Source organism: Macaca nemestrina, chromosome 1 (assembly GCF_043159975.1).
Source record: "Macaca nemestrina isolate mMacNem1 chromosome 1, mMacNem.hap1, whole genome shotgun sequence".
NCBI lineage: Eukaryota > Metazoa > Chordata > Mammalia > Primates > Cercopithecidae > Macaca > Macaca nemestrina.
This window is the reverse complement of record NC_092125.1, coordinates 60,856,822-60,879,315: the sequence shown is the minus strand read 5'-3', so window position 1 is coordinate 60,879,315 and position 22,494 is coordinate 60,856,822. Positions and strand designations below refer to the sequence as shown.

Sequence of the window (22,494 nt, the reverse complement as noted above, 5' to 3'; positions counted from 1 at the left end):
CTTTTTTTAAAGCATTTAAGCTTTCTTTCGGATATAAAAACTAATCATTTTGTTCTGCTAGACCCATCACTTACAGGGAGTAAATTAAAACATTTTATTATGAAAAATGTCGAGAATACACAAAAGTGTAAAGAATAGTTACTTTAGCTATTTTCCTGGATTGAAGAGCCGAAAGTGGAGTAGCAGCATTGGAGTTGAAAGAATACTCTAGGGATCTTCATTTGTAAAGAACAGCTTGGCTTAGCTTTTGTCCTATTCAGGTTATAAGTGACATTTCGGCAATTAGGAGTGAGCTTTCTAGCCTGTAGTCAGTGATGGTCATTTTGCCCAATTAGGTTGGGGATAGTGTTTCTCAGTTTTAGTCAATGGCTTTGTTGCTTTGTTACACATTTGTTGGGACATGTCAAGTAACTTGACCAGCTGCAGGTCTGTTGGCACATGGAGGTGTGGGAGTTGGTTGGTGGGTGGAGGTTGTCTCTGCTAACATCACTTCATTCTTTATCTGTTCATTTTCATATTGGCCAGACTTTATCTCAACTTTTCCTTTCTTGGGAAGGGGCCTTCTGGTCAGAGTGGGTATTTTGCCTGACAAAACAGAGTTGACATCAGTAGTAACGAAGAAATAGAATGACGTTCTAGCCAGGCATGGTGGCTTTCACTTGTAATCCCAGCACTTTGGGAGGCTCCAGGCAGGAGGATCACTTGAGATCAGGAGTTTGAGATCAGCCTGGGAAGCACGGTGAGACTCTATCTCTACAAAAGACAAAAAATTAACTGGGAATGGTGCCGTGCACCTGTAGTCCCAGCTACTCAGGAGTCTGAGGTGGGAGGATGGCTTGAACTCAGAAGTTCCGGGTTGTGGTGAGCCCTGATCATGCCGCTGCACTCCAGCCTGGGCAACGGAGCAAGACTTTGTTTCAAAAACAAAACAAAATGGCTGGACGCGGTGGCTCACGCCTGTAATCTCAGCACTTTGGGAGACTGAGGTGGGCGGATCATGAGGTCAAGAGATTGAGACCATCCTGGCCAACATGGTGAAACGCTGTCTCTACTAAAAGTACAAAAATTATCTGGGCGTGGTGGTACTAAGTTACTTGGGAGGCTGAGGCAGGAGAATCACTTGAACCCAGGAGGTGGAGGATGCAGTGAGTCAATATCGCGCCACTGCACTCCAGCTTGGTGACAGAGCGAGACTCCGTCTCAAAAAACAAAAACAAAACGAAAGTCCCTTTCTGGAAAAGACATTTTAGGGAAATGAGAATTTGAAGAGTCTAATGAATTTCTTCTTAGATTATTAGGTTCAACTTAAAAATTAGGTCATTGGAAAATATTTTCTATTAATATCCCTTAAAATCTAAAGACTTGTCCCTGCTTCCCTGAAATAATAATTTTATTTCTCAGATAGGAGATGCCACCAGGCAGAAGGTCACATAATGACCTTTTAGAACTTGTTGATTTCATTTCACATGGCAATCTCTTGTAACATGCTGTGAAATTTAACTATTATTTTGCAGGGATAAAAATGAGGTTCATCAAGGAGACTGTGTGTATATATATATTTGTCATAGTTTTTCTTTTTTTTTAATTACTTTTTTTTTTTTTTTGAGACGGAGTTTCGCACTTGTCGCCCAGTGTGGAGTGCAGTGTGGAGTGCAGTGTGGCGTGATCTCGGCTCATTGCAACCTCTGCCTCCCAGGTTCAAGTAATTCTCCTGCCTCAGCCTCCCTACTGGCTGGGATTACAGGCATGTGCCACCATGCCTGGCTAATTTTGTATTTTTAGTAGAGACGAGGTTTCTCCATGTTGGTCAGGCTGGTCTCGAACTCCCGACCTCAGGTGATCCTCCCGCCTCCGCCTCCGAAAGTGCTGGGATTACAGGCATGAGCCACCGTGCCCGGCTTAAAATTACTTTTCAAAAGCCAGTTCCTCTATTATGTAAAAGAGGACAGGAGGGATATTTTCTAGATTTAAAAAAATAGGTGGGTAGAGTCTTCAGTCTAGTTACATCATGACCGTGGACAAAGTCATTTTACTGCAACGTATGCTTATCATCTGCTCTAAGGGGATCTGACACTGACCTAGGGCTGCTGTCCAGACTAATTAATTGATGGATTGCAAGGAGCTTAAATCCCAAAGCTTTATTTGCTCATTGCTAAGAAGAGTCTGGGGACAGATTTAGTGAGGCAAGAGTTAGTGCCAAATACACATCCCTCATTTTCCCATATAGTGAAGGGATTTCCCCTTACCCCCCGGGGACAGAGTCTTGCTTTGTTGCCTGGGCTGGAGTGCAGTGGTGCATTCATAGCTCATTGCAGCCTTGACCTCATGGGCTCAAGCCGTCCTCTCACCGCAGCCTCCTGAATAGCTGGGACCACAGGTACATGCCACCACACCCAGAATTATTATTTTTAGGGACAGGGTCTTGCTATGTTGCCCAGGCTGGTTCGAACTCCTGGCCTTAAGCCATCCTCCCACCTCAGCTTCCCAAAGTGCTGGGACTACAGGCATGAGCCACTGCACCTGGCTGTGAAGGGACTGTTTTCTTTTTTTCTTGTTCTGTTGCCCAAACTGTAATGCAGTGGCGCAATCACAGCTCCCCGCAGCCTCGAACTCCTGGGCTCAAGTGATCTCACTTCAGCCCCCCATTTAGTTGAGATTACAGGCACACACCACCATGCCTGGCTAATTTTTCAAATTTTTTTGTAGAGATGGTGTCTCACTATGTTAGCCAGGCTGGCCATGAAGGGATGTCTTAAAAGTGAAACTTGGGCCGGGCGCGGTGGCTCAAGCCTGTAATCCCAGCACTTTGGGAGGCCGAGGCGGGTGGATCACGAGGTCAGGAGATCGAGACCATCCTGGCTAACATGGTGAAACCCTGTCTCTACTAAAAATACAAAAAACTAGCCGGGCGTGGTGGCGGGCGCCTGTAGTCCCAGCTACTCGGAGGCGTGAACCGGGAGGCGGAGCTTGCAGTGAGCCGAGATCGCGCCACTGCACTCCAGCCTGGGTGACACAGCGCGAGACTCCGTCTCAAAAAAAAAAAAAAAAGTGAAACTTGAAAAGGCACCCCTCCTGCCCCGTTGCCCCCCGCCCCCCAAAAAAAGGGCAAAAATCCATCATCAAAACGAGGGTATAGCCAGCACAGTGGCTCACACCTGTAATCCCAGCACTTGCGGAGGCACAGGTGGGAGGATTGCTTGAGCACAGGAATTTGAGACCAGCCTGGGCAACACAGCAGACCCTATCTGTACAAAAACCAATTGAACAAAAAAACCCCTAGAATATGTAGACTATAATTCTTCTATTAGTTTAGATGAAGCTTTTCTGTCCCTGAATCTTTATTTTTTTTGAGACAGGGTCTCACTATGTTGCCAGGCTGGAGTGCAGCGTGATGGAATCTTGGCTCACTGCAACCTCCGCCTCCTGGGCTCAAGCCATCCTTCCACCTCAGCCTCCCGAGTAGCTGGGACTACAGGTGCATACCATCATGCCCAGCTGGTTTTTTTGTTTATTTTAATCGAAACAGGGTTCACCATGTTGCCTAGGCTGGTGAGCTTGAACTCCTGAGCTCAAGCAGTCTGCCCACCTAGGCCTTACAAAGTGCTGGGACTATAGGCACAAGCCACCACACCCGGCCTGTCCCTAAACAGATTAATGAGAGTAATATTTTTTTTAAGGTAGAGCTGTTAAAAATTATTTCAGAAAATTTGCGGATGTATTCGTGTGTCTTATGTAGTGTGTGTATATAGGCAGGAGTTTAGTTTGGTGAGATTTGTGTTAAGAAGGGTTTACAGTGATTTAAATTTCCCCTAATACAGGATGACCGTGACGTTGTGGAAGCCATGCAAATAGAAGGATATTGTACTTACTAACATAATTTAAATAATCTCAATTCGTGTCTGACAGGAGGGGTCAATAGTTGAAGTCTAGTAATTTTGCAATTATCCTACTTGTAAAGTGGGGAGAAAAGTAGGAGTGGCAGGAAAAATGTTTACCTAGATCTTTTAAGAAAATATTTTAGGATAAGAGCTACCATCATATTTTATTCTTTTATTTATTTATTTATTGAGGTTAATTGTATTTAGACTTAGGGAATTAACAAAGGAGGGATGAGACTAGACCAGGTCCCAGGATTTCTTGGCTCCTTGGGGCAGGCCCAGCTACAGCAAGCACGGAGGGAAACACAGGGGAGGGGCAGATAGCAGATTTGGTCTTGAACTTGGAGGGTGGGAAATTGATGATCCCCAAGATGGAGGCAGCAGGAAGAAACTATGTCTGAGGAAGGTCTGGGCTGCCCAGAGGGGCAGCTTACCCCTGGGCCCCTGGGGCTATGGACTAGCAGGAGGGGAAACAAGGATCATCCCCTCAGGGCTGAGGAAAAGGCACTTGATTCAGTCCCTCCTCCCCTCTTTCCCCATCCATTGGAGAGATGGGAGTCCTTGCCTCCTTGCCCTTTGAATGGCCCAGATGCTGGTCCTGATTGAGTCTCTTTAAGAAGCTTTTGCTGAAGTGGTGATTGTGATAGCATAGGAGGGGATAGCCTTAATGATCCAAGGGAGGAAGCCTGCAAAGAGCCCTCTGATGCCTGACTTGGCACAGATCTACCTCTGAGCAACCAGGTAGAGTCCACATCCAGGGGTGTCACTCCCACAACTTCCATCACTCCCAGTGTGGCCCGGTGTTGAGTCTTCACCACGACAAAGGTTAGAGTCAGCACTCTAGCCACCATCCTCATGATGCTGCCAGCTGCAAAGCTGACACTCATGGTTGTCATGGGACCATGGAGGTCCTTTGGCATGAGCCCATTCAGCCAGCTCTTCACTAGCTCCTAGTTGAACCAGTACAGGGCTGAGAAGGGCACATCTCAAAGGATAGTGGGGTCCCGGCACAGCCACAGTGAGCACCAACCACTCTAAGACACCGGAGCTCAAACTACAGGTATCAGCACATAGTATAACATATGCTGAACCTGCCTTTGTCTGCATAAGCTCCAGGGCACTGATAATTGCAGTGATAGTGCCCGGGTGGGCCAGCACACCAGCTACCAGGTTATGGAGAGGTAAGGGCTCAGCCACACAGGAAGGCCTCGAGTTGGTTGTAGGCAGTGAAGTAGTTGGTGGTAGCTGGCACAGCCATCACCAGCGTGGCTGGGAGGTCACTCCACAGGTCCTAGTGCCCTTGTGCCTCAAAATCTTCACAGAGGCATCCATGGTGCCAGTGAAGCTGGTAGGGTCTTAAAACCAGGTGGCACAGCAGGGACCATTTGGTCATAGGTACAGAGGCTCCAGGATATCATTGTAGTACATGATTGGAGAGAGGAGGGCAGCTTGGCATAAGAGAGGCTCTGAAGTCTGGAGGAAGGTGTCAGCTCACTGACCACCAGCAGGCACTGAGACTGGAAATGGAACTTCCACTATGTCTAGGGGTGTCATGAGGAAGCAGGTGACCACAGCCCTTGAAACCTGAGACCACCATTTGTTGGAGGGAGCTAATGCCCCCAGAGTCCTAGTCCGTCATCATGTAGCTTCAGTCCTGGCTCTAGACTGGTGCTTGTGCAGTGTGAGGCTGGTCAGGCCCATTCCAGCTCTGGCCTCATCTTGCATCAAGACTGGCTCCCTGTATTTTACTCCCTATATTTTATTATTTACCAACAATTAGACAATCTTATTTTTAAAAAAAGCTAATTAGGACCCCTATATAATCATATAAACTTAAATTTCCCAGTTTTTAATTCAAATATATCTTCCGTTGTTGGACCTCATAACTTTGGCTCTTAGGTAGACCCAGGTAGAGAGTAGTCCCCTCTTTTTTTTTTGAGATGGAGTCTTGCACTTTGTCGCCCAGGTTCAAGTGCAGTGGTGTGATCTCAGCTCACTGCAACCTCTGCCTCCGGGTTCAAGCGATTCTCCTGCCTCAGCCTCCTGAGTAGGTGGGATTACAGGGACGTGTCATCACGCCCAGCTAATTTTTGTATTTTTTTTTTTTTTTTTTTGAGACGGAGTCTCACGCTGTTGCCCAGGCTGGAGTGCAGTGGCGCGATCTCGGCTCACTGCAAGCTCCGCCTCCTGGGTTCACGCCATTCTCCTGCCTCAGCCTCCTGAGTAGCTGGGACTACAGGCGCCCGCCACCGCGCCCGGCTAATTTTTTGTATTTTTAGTAGAGACGGGGTTTCACTGTGGTCTCGATCTCCTGACCTTGTGATCCGCCCACCTCGGCCTCCCAAAGTGCTGGGATTACAGGCTTGAGCCACTCGCCCAGCCTCTAGTAGTCTCCTCTTAACTGCAGAAAGGAAAACCATGGATAGAATTTGTCAACTGCTTTTGGGCCGGGCGCGGTGGCTCAGGCCTGTAATCCCAGCACTTTGGGAGGCTGAGGCGGGCAGATCACAAGGTCAGGAGATCGAGACCATCCTGGCTAACCCCGTGAAACCCCGTCTCTACTAAAAAATACAAAAAATAAGCCGGGCGTGGTGGCAGGCGCCTGTAGTCCCAGCTCCTTGGGAGCCTGAGGCAGGAGAATGGCGTGAACCCGGGAGGCGGAGCTTGCAGTGAGCCGAGATTGCGCCACTGCACTCCAGCCTGGGCGACAGAGCGAGACCCTGTCTCAAAAAAAAAAAAAAAGAATTTGTCAACTGCTGTCCAAAATAGGTGAGGACAGTATGGTAAGATATTTCGAGAGAAAGACTACATTCATGTAACTTTTATTTATTTATTTTATTATTTAGTTTTTGGAGACAGAGTCTCACTCTGTCCCCCAGGCTGCAGTGCAGTAGCGCAATCTTGGCTCACTGCAATCTCCACCTCCCGGGTTCAAGTGATTCTCATGCCTCAGCCTCTTGAGTAGCTGGGACTGCAGGCACCTGCTACCATGCCCGGCTATTTTTTGTATTTTTAGTAGAGATGGGGGTTTTACCATGTTGGCCAGGCTGGTCTCGAACTCCTGACCTCAAGTGATCTGCCCGCCTCAGCCTTCCACATTTCTGGGATTACAGGTGTGAGTCACCACACCAGGCCCCATGTAACTTTTATTACAGTGCATTGTTTGTTACTGTTAATCTCTTACTGTGCCTAATTTATAAATTTTATAGATATGTATGTGTAGGAAAAAACATAGTATATATAGGGTTTAGTACTTCCTATCCATGGTTTCAGGCATCCACTGGGGGTCTTGGAATGTATTCTTCCAGATAAGGGTGGGGACTACCATATACTATATTGCTACTGTGACTTTAATGTGGATTTTTTGGTCTTGAATCAGTCACTTAATACTGCTTTCTAAATGTATTAAGACACTCCCCAATGGTACATGTACCATTTAAAATTGTCAAATGCTTAGGTATTTTAGTTAGGAGCAGACAGCTAGGCTAAGATTTCTTTTCCCAGCTATGTACTTTATGTGCCCTTAGGCAGAGTTTTGTGCGTTCTTGAGTTGATTTTTGCCATCTCACTGGCTTGACCAAATTGTAATGTTCAGAGAACTAAAGCCTAAACTTAGTGTGTTTCAAGCACTTGATTGGAACTTTTCATTAAGTACATTTTCTTATGGGGCATACATACTACAGGCTACAGATACTGAAACATTATAATATTACTCTAATCACATAACCCCAGAAACAAAGAACAAATCCCTATCAAGCCCACATAATTACAAGGTCTTTAAGGCAGGATCCTCCCAATTTTCTGTGGCTATACCAACTCATCATTTGGTGATATTTAAACCAGATGGTAATATCTCATCCTTGCCAGGCTTTAACTTGGAAGAGATGAGAGGTAGGAGCTCTTAGGATTTGTATTCTGTTATCTTTTTATTTATGGGACAATGGGGAAAGGGGTGGATATAAGAAAAGTTTATACAGTGAAATTTGAGTATTGCTTCCACTTTGTAAAATTCCAGATCTTTAAACTTTTCCCTGTGTCAGAGAGGCTTTCATTCAATATGATGCATTTGGACAAATTGAGAACAGCCACCAAATTTTCCAGTGGGAGGCTGGCTTCAGGGATTTGTGGTAGAGTATGGGTTTGGGGTTTTTAAAAATTGTACTTGGTAGCAGCCTATTCTTCTGGGTTCCTCTATAACTACTATTTTTCTCTGGTATCTTTGTGGCTTTTCCCATCTTCCATTTCTAAAATGTATTTTTGATTTATAGAATATATAGTTGCTCATCAAGATTTTTTTGACAAGAACAAAGCTTAGAATTTGATTTAGGATTCTAAGATAATTTGGTTTTGATGGGTGACATTAGCCAGCTAGGAAATGAAATCTTCAAGATAATAGAGATTTTGTGGAAAGAATACTAGAGTAGGAGCCAAAATGTTGGGTTTCTGGCATGTGTTCCATTATTTCCATGTTATCCTTGAGCTCCTAACCTTAAGGAGGGTCATGACTATTTTCAGAGCTTTATTCTATTGATCTGCCTATAAAATGGGCAGACTAAAATATCAGCCCTTCTTTACATAGTGAGGCCTAAAGAGGTAAGGAATCTTGCCCAAATCCTGGTGGAGCCAGGATTTGAACTTTGGTGGTGCAGGTCCTCAGTTACTGCTCTTAACTACTGTATTGCCTCTAATATAACCATAGTAATGATATAATTGTGATTTCATGAGATGATTAATGGGAATTATGAATCTATTAATTTTTGTTTATATACTTTCTATCCTGGTAGGTTCAGCAAAACAAAACCAAAAACAAAATACTTGTTGGTTTTTGCTGCTAAGGCAGATCCATTTTATAGAAAAGGAAACAAACTGAGCTTGAGAGAAGTGACTTGCCTAAGGTGACACAGCCTTGAAAGCACAGATTGAATGTTGCAAACCATGACTCTTTATTCCCAAGTTCAGTGTTCTTCTAATTTAATATATAATGGCTCCCTTCATAGATCGAGATATTAGCCTGCTTCTCTCTTTCATCTCCCCTTACAGTCTTTTTTTGACCGTGGTCTTCTCTCTCTTCCTTCTGGCTACCCAAACTTAAATGCATTAATAATAATCGTATGCTGCATGTATACAGTTATCAAAGTACCATTTAGATTTGTGTGTTTTATCTACTTATCAGTATTTATGAGCTTAGCCCATTCATATACTGTTAGTTTGTTGGCTCATTCATATGTAAACTCGTGGCTCATCAACTCCAGTGACCACTCAGCTTCACATAGGAAGAGTATTTAGGACTCGGGGCTCCCTATATAAATGTACTTCTGCCTCCCATCAAAGTCATTCTGGGGTTCATCCCAGAATTACTTAATTAGAATCTCATTTGGGCCTAAGTGTTTGAATTTTTTTTTTTTTTTTTTTTTTTTTTTTTTTTTTGAGACAGAGTCTCGCTCTGTTGCCCAGGCTGGAGTGCAGTGGCGCGATCTCGGCCCACTGCAAGCTCCGCCTCCCGGGTTCACGCCATTCTCCTGCCTCAGCCTCCCGAGTAGCTGGGACTACAGGCGCCCACAACCGCGCCCGGCTAATTTTTTGTATTTTTAGTAGAGACGGGGTTTCACCGTGGTCTCGATCTCCTGACCTTGTGATCCGCCCGCCTCGGCCTCCCAAAGTGCTGGGATTACAGGCGTGAGCCACCGCGCCCGGCCAAGTGTTTGAATTTTAAAAAGCTCCTCTGGAAGCTCTGCTAGGTTTGAGACCCACTGGTTTAGGTGATTTCATGACAGGTTTAGGCAGCTAACATAAGGAATTCTCAAAAAAAAAAGAAAATCTAAAAACCAAAATCCCCCAAAATATAGAAAACAAAATAAAAATAAAAAAAGAAAAAAATAAGGAATTATCTTACCTGTTGACTTCAAATTAATCAGAAATTTCTCAGTTCTACTATGGAAAACTGGGCAATTCTTTTTATCAACTCTGTTGAATGAAGGAATGAATTGAGTCCTTGGAGTTGGTTGTGGTCTCAATTCAGTACTTATTATTGATATGTCAGTAAGTGCATTGTGTTAAAGTCCTAGGTGGCTCATGCCTGTAATCTCAGCACTTTGGCAGGCTTAGACGAAGTTAGTAGTTCGAGACTAGCCTGGCCAATATGGTGACGCTCTGTCTCTACTAAAAATATAAAAATTAGCTGGGCATGCTGGCATGCACCTGTAATCCCAGCTACTCGGGAGGCTGAGGCAGAAGAATCGCTTGAATCTGGGAGGCGGAGGTTGCAGTGAGCCGAGATCACGCCACTGCACTCCAGCCTGGGTGACAGAGTGAGACTCCATCTCAAATAAATAAATACGTTTGAAAAATAAATAAAGGAACTCATAATTGACTGGTCAGAAAGATTAGCAAGTATGATGTATGCAAGGAATAGAAGTTATATACCGAGTGGTTGAAGGTTGGGGGATATGGAGGTGGATGAGAGGGAGCTGTCTGGGAAGGCTTTGCTTCACTTGGATTAGAGTAGGGTTGCAGGAGGAAATAGGTGTGTAGAATGAGAATGAGGGTCATGACATCCCCCTACAAAACAACAATATTCAAGGAAGGAAGAGAATTTGGTTGGAGGTACCAGGAAATGTGTTGTTAGGAAGCTAAGGAGAAAATAGTAAGTTCATTGTTAGTATTTCAGACTTAGGTGGCTTAATGGTGATATTTCTGAAGTCTCAACTCTAGACACAGCTGTAAAACTCTGGAAAAGTAGATACTTACAGTTTTTATAGAGTATATCCCATTGATACCAGGCAGCCATTCAAATGAAAACCAGTTTTGTCAGGCTGCAGCTTCCTCATATTTTAGGCTAAAGTGGGTTATCTTTCAAATCAAATTTATTTTGGACCATGGCAATACATTTGAAAGAAATAAAGCATTTGATAATACCAGCACGCTACTACAGTCACACAGCATAGTCTGAAATATATCATAGGGTAAGTTTCTTTTAAGATCTTTTGACATACTTATCTACCATCCTAAATTGAGCATGCCTATGTATTATTAGTGCATCCTTATCTCTTTAATGTGGGAGATCTAGCCTTGAAGCTTGGTCAGTATCTTAGTTCATTTGTGTTAATATAACTGTATCTGAGACTGGGTAATTTATAAATAATAGAAATTTATTTCTTGCAGTACTAGAGACTGGGAACTCTAAGATCAAGGCACTGTCAGGTTTGATGTCTTGTGCTGGCCAGGTCTCCACTTTCAAGATGGTGCCTTGACTGGTATGTGGAAGGGCAAAAGGGGCCTAGGGTGTAGGTTCCTGCAACTCTTTTATTTATTTTTATTTTTATAAATTTTTTATATTATTATTTTTTCTTCGAGACAGAGTCTCACTCTGCCACCCAGGCTGGAGTTGAGTGGCTCGATCTGGGCTCACTGCAATGTCTGCCTCCCGGGTTCAAGCAGTTCTCCTGCCTCAGCCTCCTGAGTAGCTGGAATTACAGGCGTGTGCCACCATGCCCAGCTAATTTTTGTATTTTTAGTAGAGACGGGGTTCTGCCATGTTGACCACTCTGGTCTCGAACTCCTGACCTCAAGTGATCTGCCCACCTCGGCCTCCCAAAGTGCTGGGATTACAGGCGTGAGCCACAGTGCCTGGCCTAATTTTTGTGTTAAATATGTTTTGTAGGGATGAGATTTTGCCACGTTGCCCAGGCTGGTCTCAAACATCCAGGCTCAAGCAATCCACTTGGTTGGCCTCCCAAAGTGCTGGGGTTACAAGCGTGAGCCACTGCACTTGGCCTACCATTCATTCATTCATTCATTTGACAGAGTTTCACTCTTGTTGCCCCGGCTGGAGTGCGATGGCGTGTGATCTTGGCTTACCGCAACCTCCGCCTCCCGGGTTCAAGAGATTCTCCTGCCTCAGCCTCCTGAGTAGCTGGGATTACAGTTGCATGCCACCATGCCCAGCTAATTTTTTGTATTTTTAGTAGAAACAGGATTTCTCCATGTTGGTCAGGCTGGTCTTGAACCCTCCACCTCAGGTGACCCGCCCGCTTCAGCCTCCCAAAGTGCTGGGATTAGAGGCGTGAGCCACCGCACCCAACCTTATTATTATTTTTTAGAGATAAGGTCTTGCTGTGTTGCCCAAGCTGGAACGTAGTGGTGCTATTGTAGCTTACTGCAGTAGATGGGACTACAGGCATGTGCCAGTATGTCTGGATAATGTTTTAACATTTTGTAGAGATGGTTTCTCACTGTGTTGCTCAGGCTTGCTCCTCACTCTCTCACTCTGTCTTCAGCCTCCCAGGTAGCTGGAACTACAGGTGCATGCTGCCATGCCTCGCTAATTAAAAATAAAATTATTTTTGTAGGGTCCCGCCGTAGTGCTCAGGCTGGTCTTGAATTTGTCTTCAATTACTTTCCTTTCCCTTCCCCTTTCTCCTCCCCTCCCCTTTCTCTTCCCCTCCCTCTCACCTTCCCATCCCCTTCCCTTAACTTTCCCATTACTCTCTCCCTTGCCTTCCTTTCCTCCTCCCCTACCTTCCCCCTCCCTTCCCCCTTCCCTCTTCCCTCCTTTTCTTACCCTTCCCTTTTTTCCTTCCCCTCCCCTCCCCTTCCCTTCCCCCTCACCTTTCCCATTTCCCTTCCCTTCCCTTTCTCTTTTTCTCTTTCTCTTCTCTATCCTGTCCCTTTCCCCTTTCCTTTCCTTTTTTGTTTCCTTTCCCCTTTCCTTTTCCCTTTCCTATGGAGTCTCGCTCTGTCACCCAGGCTAGAGTGCAGTGGCACCATCTCAGCTCACTTGTCTCTGCTTACTTTGCAACCTCTGCCTCCTGGACTCAAGTGATTATCATGTCTCAGCCTCCTCAGTAGCTGGGATTACAGGCGCCCACCACTGTGTCCTGCTAATTTTTGTATTTTCAGTAGAGACGGGGTTTCGCCATGTTGGTCAGGCTGGTCTTGAACTCCTGACCTCAAGTGATCCACCTGCCTTGGCCTCCCGAAGTGCTGGGCTTACAGACATGATGAGCCACTGTGCCCGGCCCTTCTTTCTTTTTTTAATACAATTGCAAATGCGTCATCTTTAGATGGGATATTGACACAACAAAGATTTTGCCGTCTTGCAGTATTTTTTGAGGCTCAGACTGATTTTTAGTCTCACTTCTGTTCGTTTCCTGATGGAGTGACCAGTTTATAAAGGACTAAAGGTGCGTCTGTTTACAGATTTAATGAGGCTTTAAAGTTAGGGTGTGGGATATTTAAGCTTCCCCTGCCCTTAGTGCCCAGGTAGGTTTGGGTGTTGCTTAGGCAAGGTTGGGGGCAGAGTCCAATCTCTTTCCTAAATCCCTTCCTCCTGACAGACAAATCATTTTTGGAATCTTTTTAAGTATATAATCTTTTCTTAACCTTGGCAGCCTCAGTTTTCTGCCAGACATTTTTTCTTCCTTGGATTCTAGGTATGGAAAAAACACAATGAAAGCTAGTTACTGAAGAACCTCCTTGAAAAAACTGTGAAATTATGTATACTTGAGTACAGCATGGCTTGGTATAGGCATGCTGAAGTAATATGTGCACCAGTTATAATTGATGTAGGGGGAAGGATCTGAAATTTCTTCTGATCCCATTCAGCGATTGAAGTATCATAAAATGTCTGTGAATGACATGAAAGAAATAATGTTTTCCTGTTTAGAGGACTTACAAATACAGATTATTATTATTGCTAAGTTTTATTAAAAGTGGTGAAAGAGGAATTTAATGTGACTAATGCTTAAAAAGTAAATAGCACGGTATATCCCTTTATTACTACTATATTTTTATTTACTAATATTCCTTAGAAACAGTGCTTTGCATTCCCAAGTATTTAATATTCAGAAGCTAAAATAATCTTTGAAACAAGTTCTTTAAAACTGATAGCTTTCACCATGACCTATCTGTAAAAGTTATAATTTTAATATAAGTTCTCATTCCTTAGTATTTATTTTTAATAATGACTATTAAAAAAGTCCACATGATTTGCGTTGGTATTTTCAGGGTCTTTTTGGTGATAGGACTTTAGGGAAGACTGGGTTGACCCAGGTATAACTTTTCTAAAAATGTTGACATTGTAAAAATAGGTGGTCAATAAATCACTATTAGTGAATGGAGAATACACTTGAAGGGGCTGTATTTTAAATCTGGATGGAAAGAGTTCTTTGGAAGGACAGATTATATGGGGTGATCTGCAGGGCGTCCAGTAGGACAGTTATTTCCAGGGTGTGGGCCGAGAACCCTTGGAGGGTTCCCAAGACCCTTTCAGTGGATCCAAGAAAACTCCACCCTTTGAACTAAATATCTGTGGGAGGCCAGATTTATTTCACATACTTTTTTTTTTTTGAAACAGAGTCTCACACTGTTGCCCTGGCTGGAGTGCAGTGGTATGATCTTGGCTCACTGCAACCTCTGCCTCCTGGGTTCAAGTGATTCTGCCTCAGCCTCCCAAGTAGCTGGGATTACAGGCATCCGCCACCATGCCCAGCTAATTTTTTGTGTTTTTTTTTTTTTTTTTTAAGACAGGGTTTCACAATGTTGGCCAGGATGGTCTCGAACTGACCTTGTGATCCACCCACCTTGGCCTCCCAAAGTGCTGGGATTACAGGTGTGAGCCACCGCACCCAGCCTACTTGACATACTTTTAACCAAAACAATATACCACACCTGACTGGAGAAGAAATTGAAACCCAGTTTATTTATATCAAGCCAGACATTGAAGAGATTTGCAAAATAATACAATGCATTACAGATTAAAGAGATTAATTCATTTAAAAAATGTTTCAGTTTTAATTTTTAATGTGATAAAAATCTATAGATACAATTCGTGTAAATTAACATTCTTTGAGGCCCTCAATTTTTAAGATTTTAAAGGACTCCTAAGGCCAAAATGTTGAGTTATTGCAGATTAAAAAGGGAAACTTGGTCAGATTGGTGGCTCACACCTGTAATCTCAGCACTTTGGGAGGCCAAGGTTGGAGTATCCCTTGAGCCTAAAAGTTTGAGACCAATTTAGTCAACATAGGAAGATCCTGACTCTACAAAAAATTTCTTTAAAAAATTAGCCTGAGGTCTGGGCGCGGTGGCTCACACCTGTAATCCCAGCACTTTGGGAGGCTGAGGCAGGTGCATCACGAGTTCAGGAGATCGAGACCATCCTGACCAACATGATGAAACCCCATCACTACTAAAAATACAAAAATTATCCGGATGTGGTGGTGGGCGCCTGTAATCCCAGCTACTCGGGAGGCTGAGCCAGGAGAATGGCTTGAACCCAGGAGGCAGAGGTTACAGTGAGCCAAGATTATGCCACTGCGGTCCAGCCTGGTGACAGAGGAAGACTCTGTCTCAAAAAAAAAAAAAAAAAAAAAAAAAAGCCTGATGTGGTAGCATGCACGTATACTTAGGAGGCTAAGGTGGGAGAATTGCATGAGCCCAGGAGTTCGAGGCTGCAGTGAGCTATGATTGTGCCACTGCATTCCAGCCTAGGGACAGAGCAAAATTCTGTCTCAAAAAGAAAGAGGGAAACTTGATTCTGCAAAGACGTGACTCAGTAGGAATAAAGCTAAGATCTTAGCTTTTTGTATATTTAGTAGAGACGGGGATTCTCCATGTTGGTCAGGCTGGTCTTGAATTCCTGACCTCACGTAATCCACCTACCTCGACCTCCCAAAGTGCTGGGATTACAGGCGTGAGCCACCGCGCCTGGCCAGTATATGTACTTTCTAAAACTTCAGTAATAAGCCTTACATTTCTATTTAAATTATTTTAAATCGATTCTGTTGCTTAGCTTTTGCCCCAGTAAGAGAACATGCAGTCAAGAAGTTTTGTATAGTGGGCACACAAGAAGTGGCATGGTATTAGGTTGGTGCAAAAGTAATCGTGGTTTTTGCCATTTTTGCATTTTTGCTTTAATGGCAGAACTACGATTACTTTTGCACCAACCTTGTAAATGTGAAATACTGCTATCATGGAACCATACCTAGGTTTGCTGGCTACATTGTTAACTTTTATGGTATACAAGTTCAATTCCATTGCCATCCCAGCAACTCTACTCTCAGTGTGTTGTCTCCTTTACCCTTGAACTGTATATCTAAAAACAACTTAAAAGCTCTTCAAGCATGGAAATCTTAACAGTATACGCTCTTATTTTAAAAAGCAAGGTTGGATCAGGTGTGGTGGCTCACACCTGTAATCTCAGCACTTTGGGAGGCCAAAGTGGAAGGATCGCTTGAGCCCAGGAGTTTGAGGCCAACCTGTGCAACATAGTGAGACCCTCCAACCCCCTATCTCTTAAAAAAAAAAAAAAAAAAAAAAAAGCTGGCCATGGTGGTATGCACCTGTAGTCCCAGGTACTCTGGAGGTTGAGGTGGGAGGATCACTTGAGCCCAGGAGATCGAGACTGCAATGAGCCAAGTTTATGCCATTGCACTCCAGCCTGGATGACCTTGTCTCTTAAAAAACAGAAATAAAAACAAACAAAAAACAAGCCTGCATTAGGCCTCTTGGAAACGAAAGCTTTGCAACATGAATATTTTCCTAAGAAAAACCAGCCCTATTTTTTTTTTTTTTTGGATTAGGAGTCTGCCTCTGTTGCCCAGGCTGGAATAGTGGTGCAATCTCGGCTCACCGCAACACCCGCCTCCTGGGTTCAAACAATTCTTGTACTCTGCCTCCTGAGTAGCTGAGACTACAGGTGTGCACCACCATACCCAGATAATTTTTGTATTTTTAATAGAGAGTGGGTTTTGCCATGTTGGCCAGGCTGGTTGCGAACTCCTGACCCCGTGATCCGCCTGCCTTGGCTTCCCAAAATGCTGAGATTACAGACGTGAGCCACCACACACCTTCCCAAAACAAGTATTTTTTTGACCATTTACTTAAAGTTAAGTAAATGTTGTCTAAGGGTTCTACCTGTATTATTTTACTTAACCCTCACAATTATCCCTTTATTCACATATGTAAGGTACAAGGAACTTAACTTAGTACAAAGCCACACAGTGGTACCAGGATTTGAACCCAGGCAGTGTGTGTGACTTGAAAATCTATCCTCTTTGACATCTATTCTGATGTACAAGGTAAAGGCAAATGGCATCACTATGTTCTATAAAAATTACCATTGGGCCGGGCGTGGTGGCTCAAGCCTGTAATCCCAGCACTTTGGGAGTCCGAGATGGGCGGATCACGAGGTCAGGAGATCGAGACCATCCTGGCTAACACGGTGAAACCCCGTCTCTACTAAGAAATACAAAAAACTAGCCGGGCGGGCGAGGTGGCAGGCGCCTGTAGTCCCAGCTACTCAGGAGGCTGAGGCAGGAGAATGGCGTAAACCCGGGAGGCGGAGCTTGCAGTGAGCTGAGATCCGGCCACTGCACTCCAGCCTGGGCGACAGAGCGAGACTCCGTCTCAAAAAAAAAAAAAAAAAAAAATGACCACTGGAGAAATAACAATGGAGAAAACAGAGGAGGCCTTTAACCTGTGTTAAAGTGGCTATGATAAAATATGCTAGTTGACAATTACATGCCAACTAGGATTAGGCTGGAAGGATAGGGTCCTTAAAGGTAAGGTTTAGAGGTCAGATGCTCCTTGAAAGTTGAGGTTGCAGCACTTTTTGTAGAGGAAAATTAATATTTCAGTGGTCAGAACTTAACATAATTATAATTGTTACTTTTACTTTCCAATTTGATGAAAAAACCTTTATATTTGTAAAATCAGTTCTCACCATAGTCCTAAAAGGTAGTCTGTACTTTTTTTTTTTTTTTTTTTTGAGACAGGCTCTCACTTTGTCATCTAGGCTGGAGGGCAGTCTCTGCCTCTCAGGTTCAAGCAATTATCGTGCCTCAGCCTCCTGAGTAGCTAGGATCCCAGGTGTGTGCCACAATGCCTGGCCAATTTTTGTATTTTTTGTAGAGACTTGGTTTTGCCATGTTGGCCTGGCTGGTCTCAAACTACTGGCCTCAAGGTCTGTCTGGGCCTCCCAAAGTGCTGGGATTACAGGCGTGAGCCACTGCTCCTGGCCCTGTTTGGAAGATCTTGAATGCAATTCTTTGTATTACAAAGCTTTTCTGATAGATACCTATCAGTGAGTAGCAATTAGACTCCATCGGGGGCTCGTAAATAGTTAACTTTGCTTGTCTTTTATAGGAGGAGTTTATAATAGTTGTGATATACTTGGTTCTACCTTTTGCATCTGTGCAGGTGTTTTAAGGGCATATTACTGACCTAAAACCATTCACTTGATGAGAAAGTGGTCTTTTAAATTATGTTTCATATATCGGTTATTCTGATCTTTATATTAAAGTTAAATTTTGTCATCCTCACCTGAAAGGTTTGCTAACTTGCAAGTGCATTTATTCTATGATGACTGGGTTTCATAGAACATATACAATTAAAACAATGCTTTGGTCCTTAGTTGATGTTATTCTTTGTAAACTAACAAGAATGTGCTTTTGTGACACTGATTTCTAATTGGTTTTGTCTGCAGGGAGTTAGAGCCAACTTTCGTAGCCTCTGTAGAGCATATACTTTTTGATTTTGCTAATTATCAGATCTCAAAATGACAGCCTTTCTATACTTAGAAAGATAAAAACAGGCCGGGCGCGGTGGCTCAAGCCTGTAATCCCAGCACTTTGGGAGGCCGAGACGGGCGGATCACGAGGTCAGGAGATCGAGACCATCCTGGCTAACACAGTGAAACCCCGTCTCTACTAAAAAATACAAAAAACTAGCCGGGCGAGGTGGCGGGCGCCTGTAGTCCCAGCTACTCAGGAGGCTGAGGCAGGAGAATGGCGTAAATCCGGGAGGCGGAGCTTGCAGTGAGCCGAGATCCGGCCGCTGCACTCCAGCCTGGGCGACAGAGCGAGACTCCGCTTAAAAAAAAAAAAAAAAAAAAAAAAAAAATGAAAAAAACAGTATTCTAATATATTAAATATGTGGGTGTTAATAGCAGATCCTCTACAGAGTGAATTTTCCTGGCATTTTTTGGAAAAATCTTCAGCATCTTTTGAAAGTTGTTTTCACAGTGGTTGACTTTATTTTTTAAACATTTCTCTCAGTTAAATCTGCTTTTAGGCCGGGCGCGGTGGCTCAAGCCTGTAATCCCAGCACTTTGGGAGGCCGAGACGGGCGGATCACGAGGTCAGGAGATCGAGACCATCCTGGCTAACCCCGTGAAACCCCGTTTCTACTAAAAAATACAAAAAACTAGCCGGGCGAGGTGGCGGGCACCTGCAGTCCCAGCTACTCGGGAGGCTGAGGCAGGAGAATGGCGTAAACCCGGGAGGCGGAGCTTGCAGTGAGCTGAGATCCGGCCACTGCACTCCAGCCTGGGTGACAGAGCGAGACTCTGTCTCAAAAAAAAAAAAAAAAAAAAAAAAAATCTGCTTTTAGTTGTTAAGTTAGTGCTGGCACTGAGGAAAATGTTTACCTGATGTTTCTCAGGCCTCTGAGGATTTTGAAGCTTCAACTATTGCCTTCCTAAGGAAATACATTTTTGAGTCTTAAGGAAACTAATCGAACTTTTTTTTTTTTGAGACAGAGTCTCGCTTTGTCGCCCAGGCTGGAGTATAGTGGTGCGATCTTGGCTCACTGCAATTCTCCTACCTCAGTCTCCCGAGTAGCTGGGACTACAGGCGCCTGCCACCACGCCCAGCTAATTTTTTGTATTTTTTTGGTAGAGACGGGGTTTCACTGTGTTAGCCAGGATGGTCTCCATCTCCTGACCTCGTGATCCACCCGCCTCAGCCTCCCGAAGTGCCGGAATTACAGGCGTGAGCCACTGCACCCAGCCTGAACTTTTAAATAGTAAGGTTCTTGTACTTTATCTTGTAAGGGTTAAAATAAAACCATTTTCAAGTTATTTTTATTTGTTTTTTTTGAGACAATCTTGCTCTGTCGCCCAGGCTGGAGTGCAGTAGCATGATCATGGCTCACTACAGGATTGACCTCCTCGGTTCAAGTAGTCCTCCCACCTCAGCCTCCTGATTAGCTTGGGACTACAGCTGCATGCCACCATGCCTGGCTAACTTAATTTGTTTTTGTAGAGACAGAGCCTCACTATGTTTCCGAGGCTGGTCTTTCTTTCAGAGTCTTGCTCTGTCACCCAGGCTGGAGTGCAATGGCGTAATCTCCGCTCACTGCCACCTCCACCTCCTGGGTTCAAGTGATTCTCCTGTCTTAGCCTCCTGAGTAGCTGGTTATAAAGAATGAGAGTTATTTTATTTTATCAGGTACGTGCCACCATGTCCGGCTAATTTTTGTATTTTTATTAGAGATGGGGTTTTGCCATGTTGGCCAGGTTGGATTCGAACTCCTGACCTCAGGCGATCCGCCCGCCTTGGCCTCCAAAAGTGCTGCAATTACAGGCGTGAGCCATTGTGCCCAGCCCCCAGGCTGGTCTTGAGCTCCCAGGTTCAAGCAGTCCTCCCCTTTTTGGCCTCCCAAAGTGTGAACCCCACCACACCTGGCTTACTTTCAAGTTTTGAAAGTAAAGGAAATTAAAATAATCTCAGCAAGGAATTTATATGGAACTGCATGTAATCTACAAATTCTTATTACATCTAGTTAGTATGTAAAGGCTGTTTTATGTTAGAAAAAGTGATTTATGATCCATTTTATTGGTAGGGAGTATAAGTTTTACTTTTTGGCCAGCTTACATTATATTCCTTTTAGACACTTAAGCATCAAGTTAAACATTATCACAATGTCTCTAAGTGGGGATTTGGATTGTTTGTTTGGCTACGTAATTTGAGGATTCTTTTTCTTTTTTCTTTTTTTGAGACGGAGTCTCACTCTGTTGCCCAGGCTGGAGTGCAGTGGCGCGGCGTGATCTCGGCTCACTGCAATCTCCACCCTCCGGGTTCACACCATTCTCCTGCCTCAGCCTCGTGTAGCTGGGACTACAGGCACCCGCCACCATGCCTGGCTAATTTTTTGTATTTTTAGTGGAGATGGGGTCTCACCATGTTAGCCAGGATGGTCTCGATCTGCTGACTTCGTGATCCCCCGACCTCAGCCTCCCAAAGTGCTGAGATTACAGGCATGAGCCACCACGCCCGGCCCCGAGGATTATTTTTCAAAATTTTCACCTTAGAAGCTTTATTATGATCTCTTGTATTTACCTTTCATAGTGTCTTCATCTACCCCCCATTTAAAAGTTATGATTGGCTTCTGCCATGCCTCACACCTGTAATCCTGGCACTTTGGGAGGCCTAGATGCGAGGATTGTTGAGCCCAGGAGTTCCAGACCAGCCTGGGCAACATAGTGAGACCTCATCTCTACTTGAAAAGAAAAAAAGATTCATGTCCCAAAGAGACCAGACTTTGCCAAAGGTATCTTAGTTCCATATGATAGTGAACATGAACATTACAAATAAATTTGATTTTTTTATTGGAGTCTAGTTTTGCAGCTGACAGTGAATGTCCCAAAACTGAATGACATTTATATCTTCTCTCATTCTTTATAACCAGAAGAGATGACAGAGTTTGTAGTGATCTATTTTTAATGCAAAAATGATCTTCTCAAACTATTTCTTTAAACATACCCACTGTATGAGCATTCTTATTGACAGATATGTACTAGTTTCCATTTGATGAATCATTTTCAGGATTCGTTTTAGCTTTAGGCTAAAATAAGCATACTGTGTATATATTCATACATAGAAAGAAGCTCATTTTAATTTGTAAAACTTTAATATATAGGCTTTTGAGAACATCAGATTAATATCTTTATCATTGTGTTTTGGGATTAGAAGGTAAATTATCTGATCAATCAGCGAATAACATATATCACCTGTAAGTCTTAGTTAAAATTTTCAGGCCATTTTGAAACTGTTTAGACTAAATATTTGAACATTTACTTCTATATTCTGACACATTATTTTTGATATGCTTTTGATCTCACCTTAACCCAGATCAATTCATTTCTGAAAACCAACAGCTTTTATAACACACTAGAAGCAAAGCTCTGAGCAATATAAAGACTTCCTGTTAGCCTACCATAGAATATGAAGAAGCAGTGTCATTTCCTTTTGCTAGGATGTGTTCTGTACAAATTAAACACATTACTTTAGCTTTTAGTTATTGAGTTGAACAAAAACAAATCAGACTTTAATCTTTTTCACTTGGGATGGAGGTATTTTTTAACTTTAACAAAGTATAGTATGTTTTTAACTGACATTTTAAACATTAACCATAAAAAGACAGTACAACCATGTTAAACACTTGAAGACCTTACCCATCGCTTTTTAGCTTAACATTTTATCATGCATCGCTGGTGGGCATTTTTACTGAAGTCTTTGCTATCACTAAAACAAAACAGTTTCATTTATGTGTTTATTTTAGAGCTAGGGTCGTGCTCTGTTGCCCAAGCAGGAGTGCAGTGGCACAATCATAGCTCACTGTAAACTTGAACCACTGGGCTTAAGTCATCCTCCTGCCTTAGCCTCCTGAGTAGGTAGGACTACAGATTTGCACCACTATGCCTAATTTTTACATTTTTTGGTAGAGATGGGTAGAGACTGGTCTCAAACTGTTAGATTCAAGTGATCCTCCTGCTGCTGCCGCCCTAAGTGCTGAGATTACAGGCATGAGCCACTGTGCCTGGCCGTTATTTTTA

At 43.6% G+C, this 22,494-nt stretch overlaps 1 protein-coding gene across 4 annotated transcripts in view; it reads left to right on the top strand.

The window, feature by feature from the left end:
• The window catches only part of LOC105484747 (lysine demethylase 5B), an 84,066-nt gene that overhangs the window by 7,457 nt on the left and 54,115 nt on the right, over positions 1–22,494 (top strand). Inside the window, exon 1 of one of the 4 annotated variants that reach the window (XM_011746670.3) lies at positions 21,056–21,209. The exons of the other annotated variants lie outside the window; for them this stretch is intronic. Within the exon in view, the coding sequence (XP_011744972.2) occupies positions 21,093–21,209 (117 nt within the window). The 5' untranslated portion in view covers positions 21,056–21,092. Of the gene's footprint in view, positions 1–21,055; positions 21,210–22,494 lie in introns of those variants that run through there. 4 annotated transcript variants of the gene reach the window in all.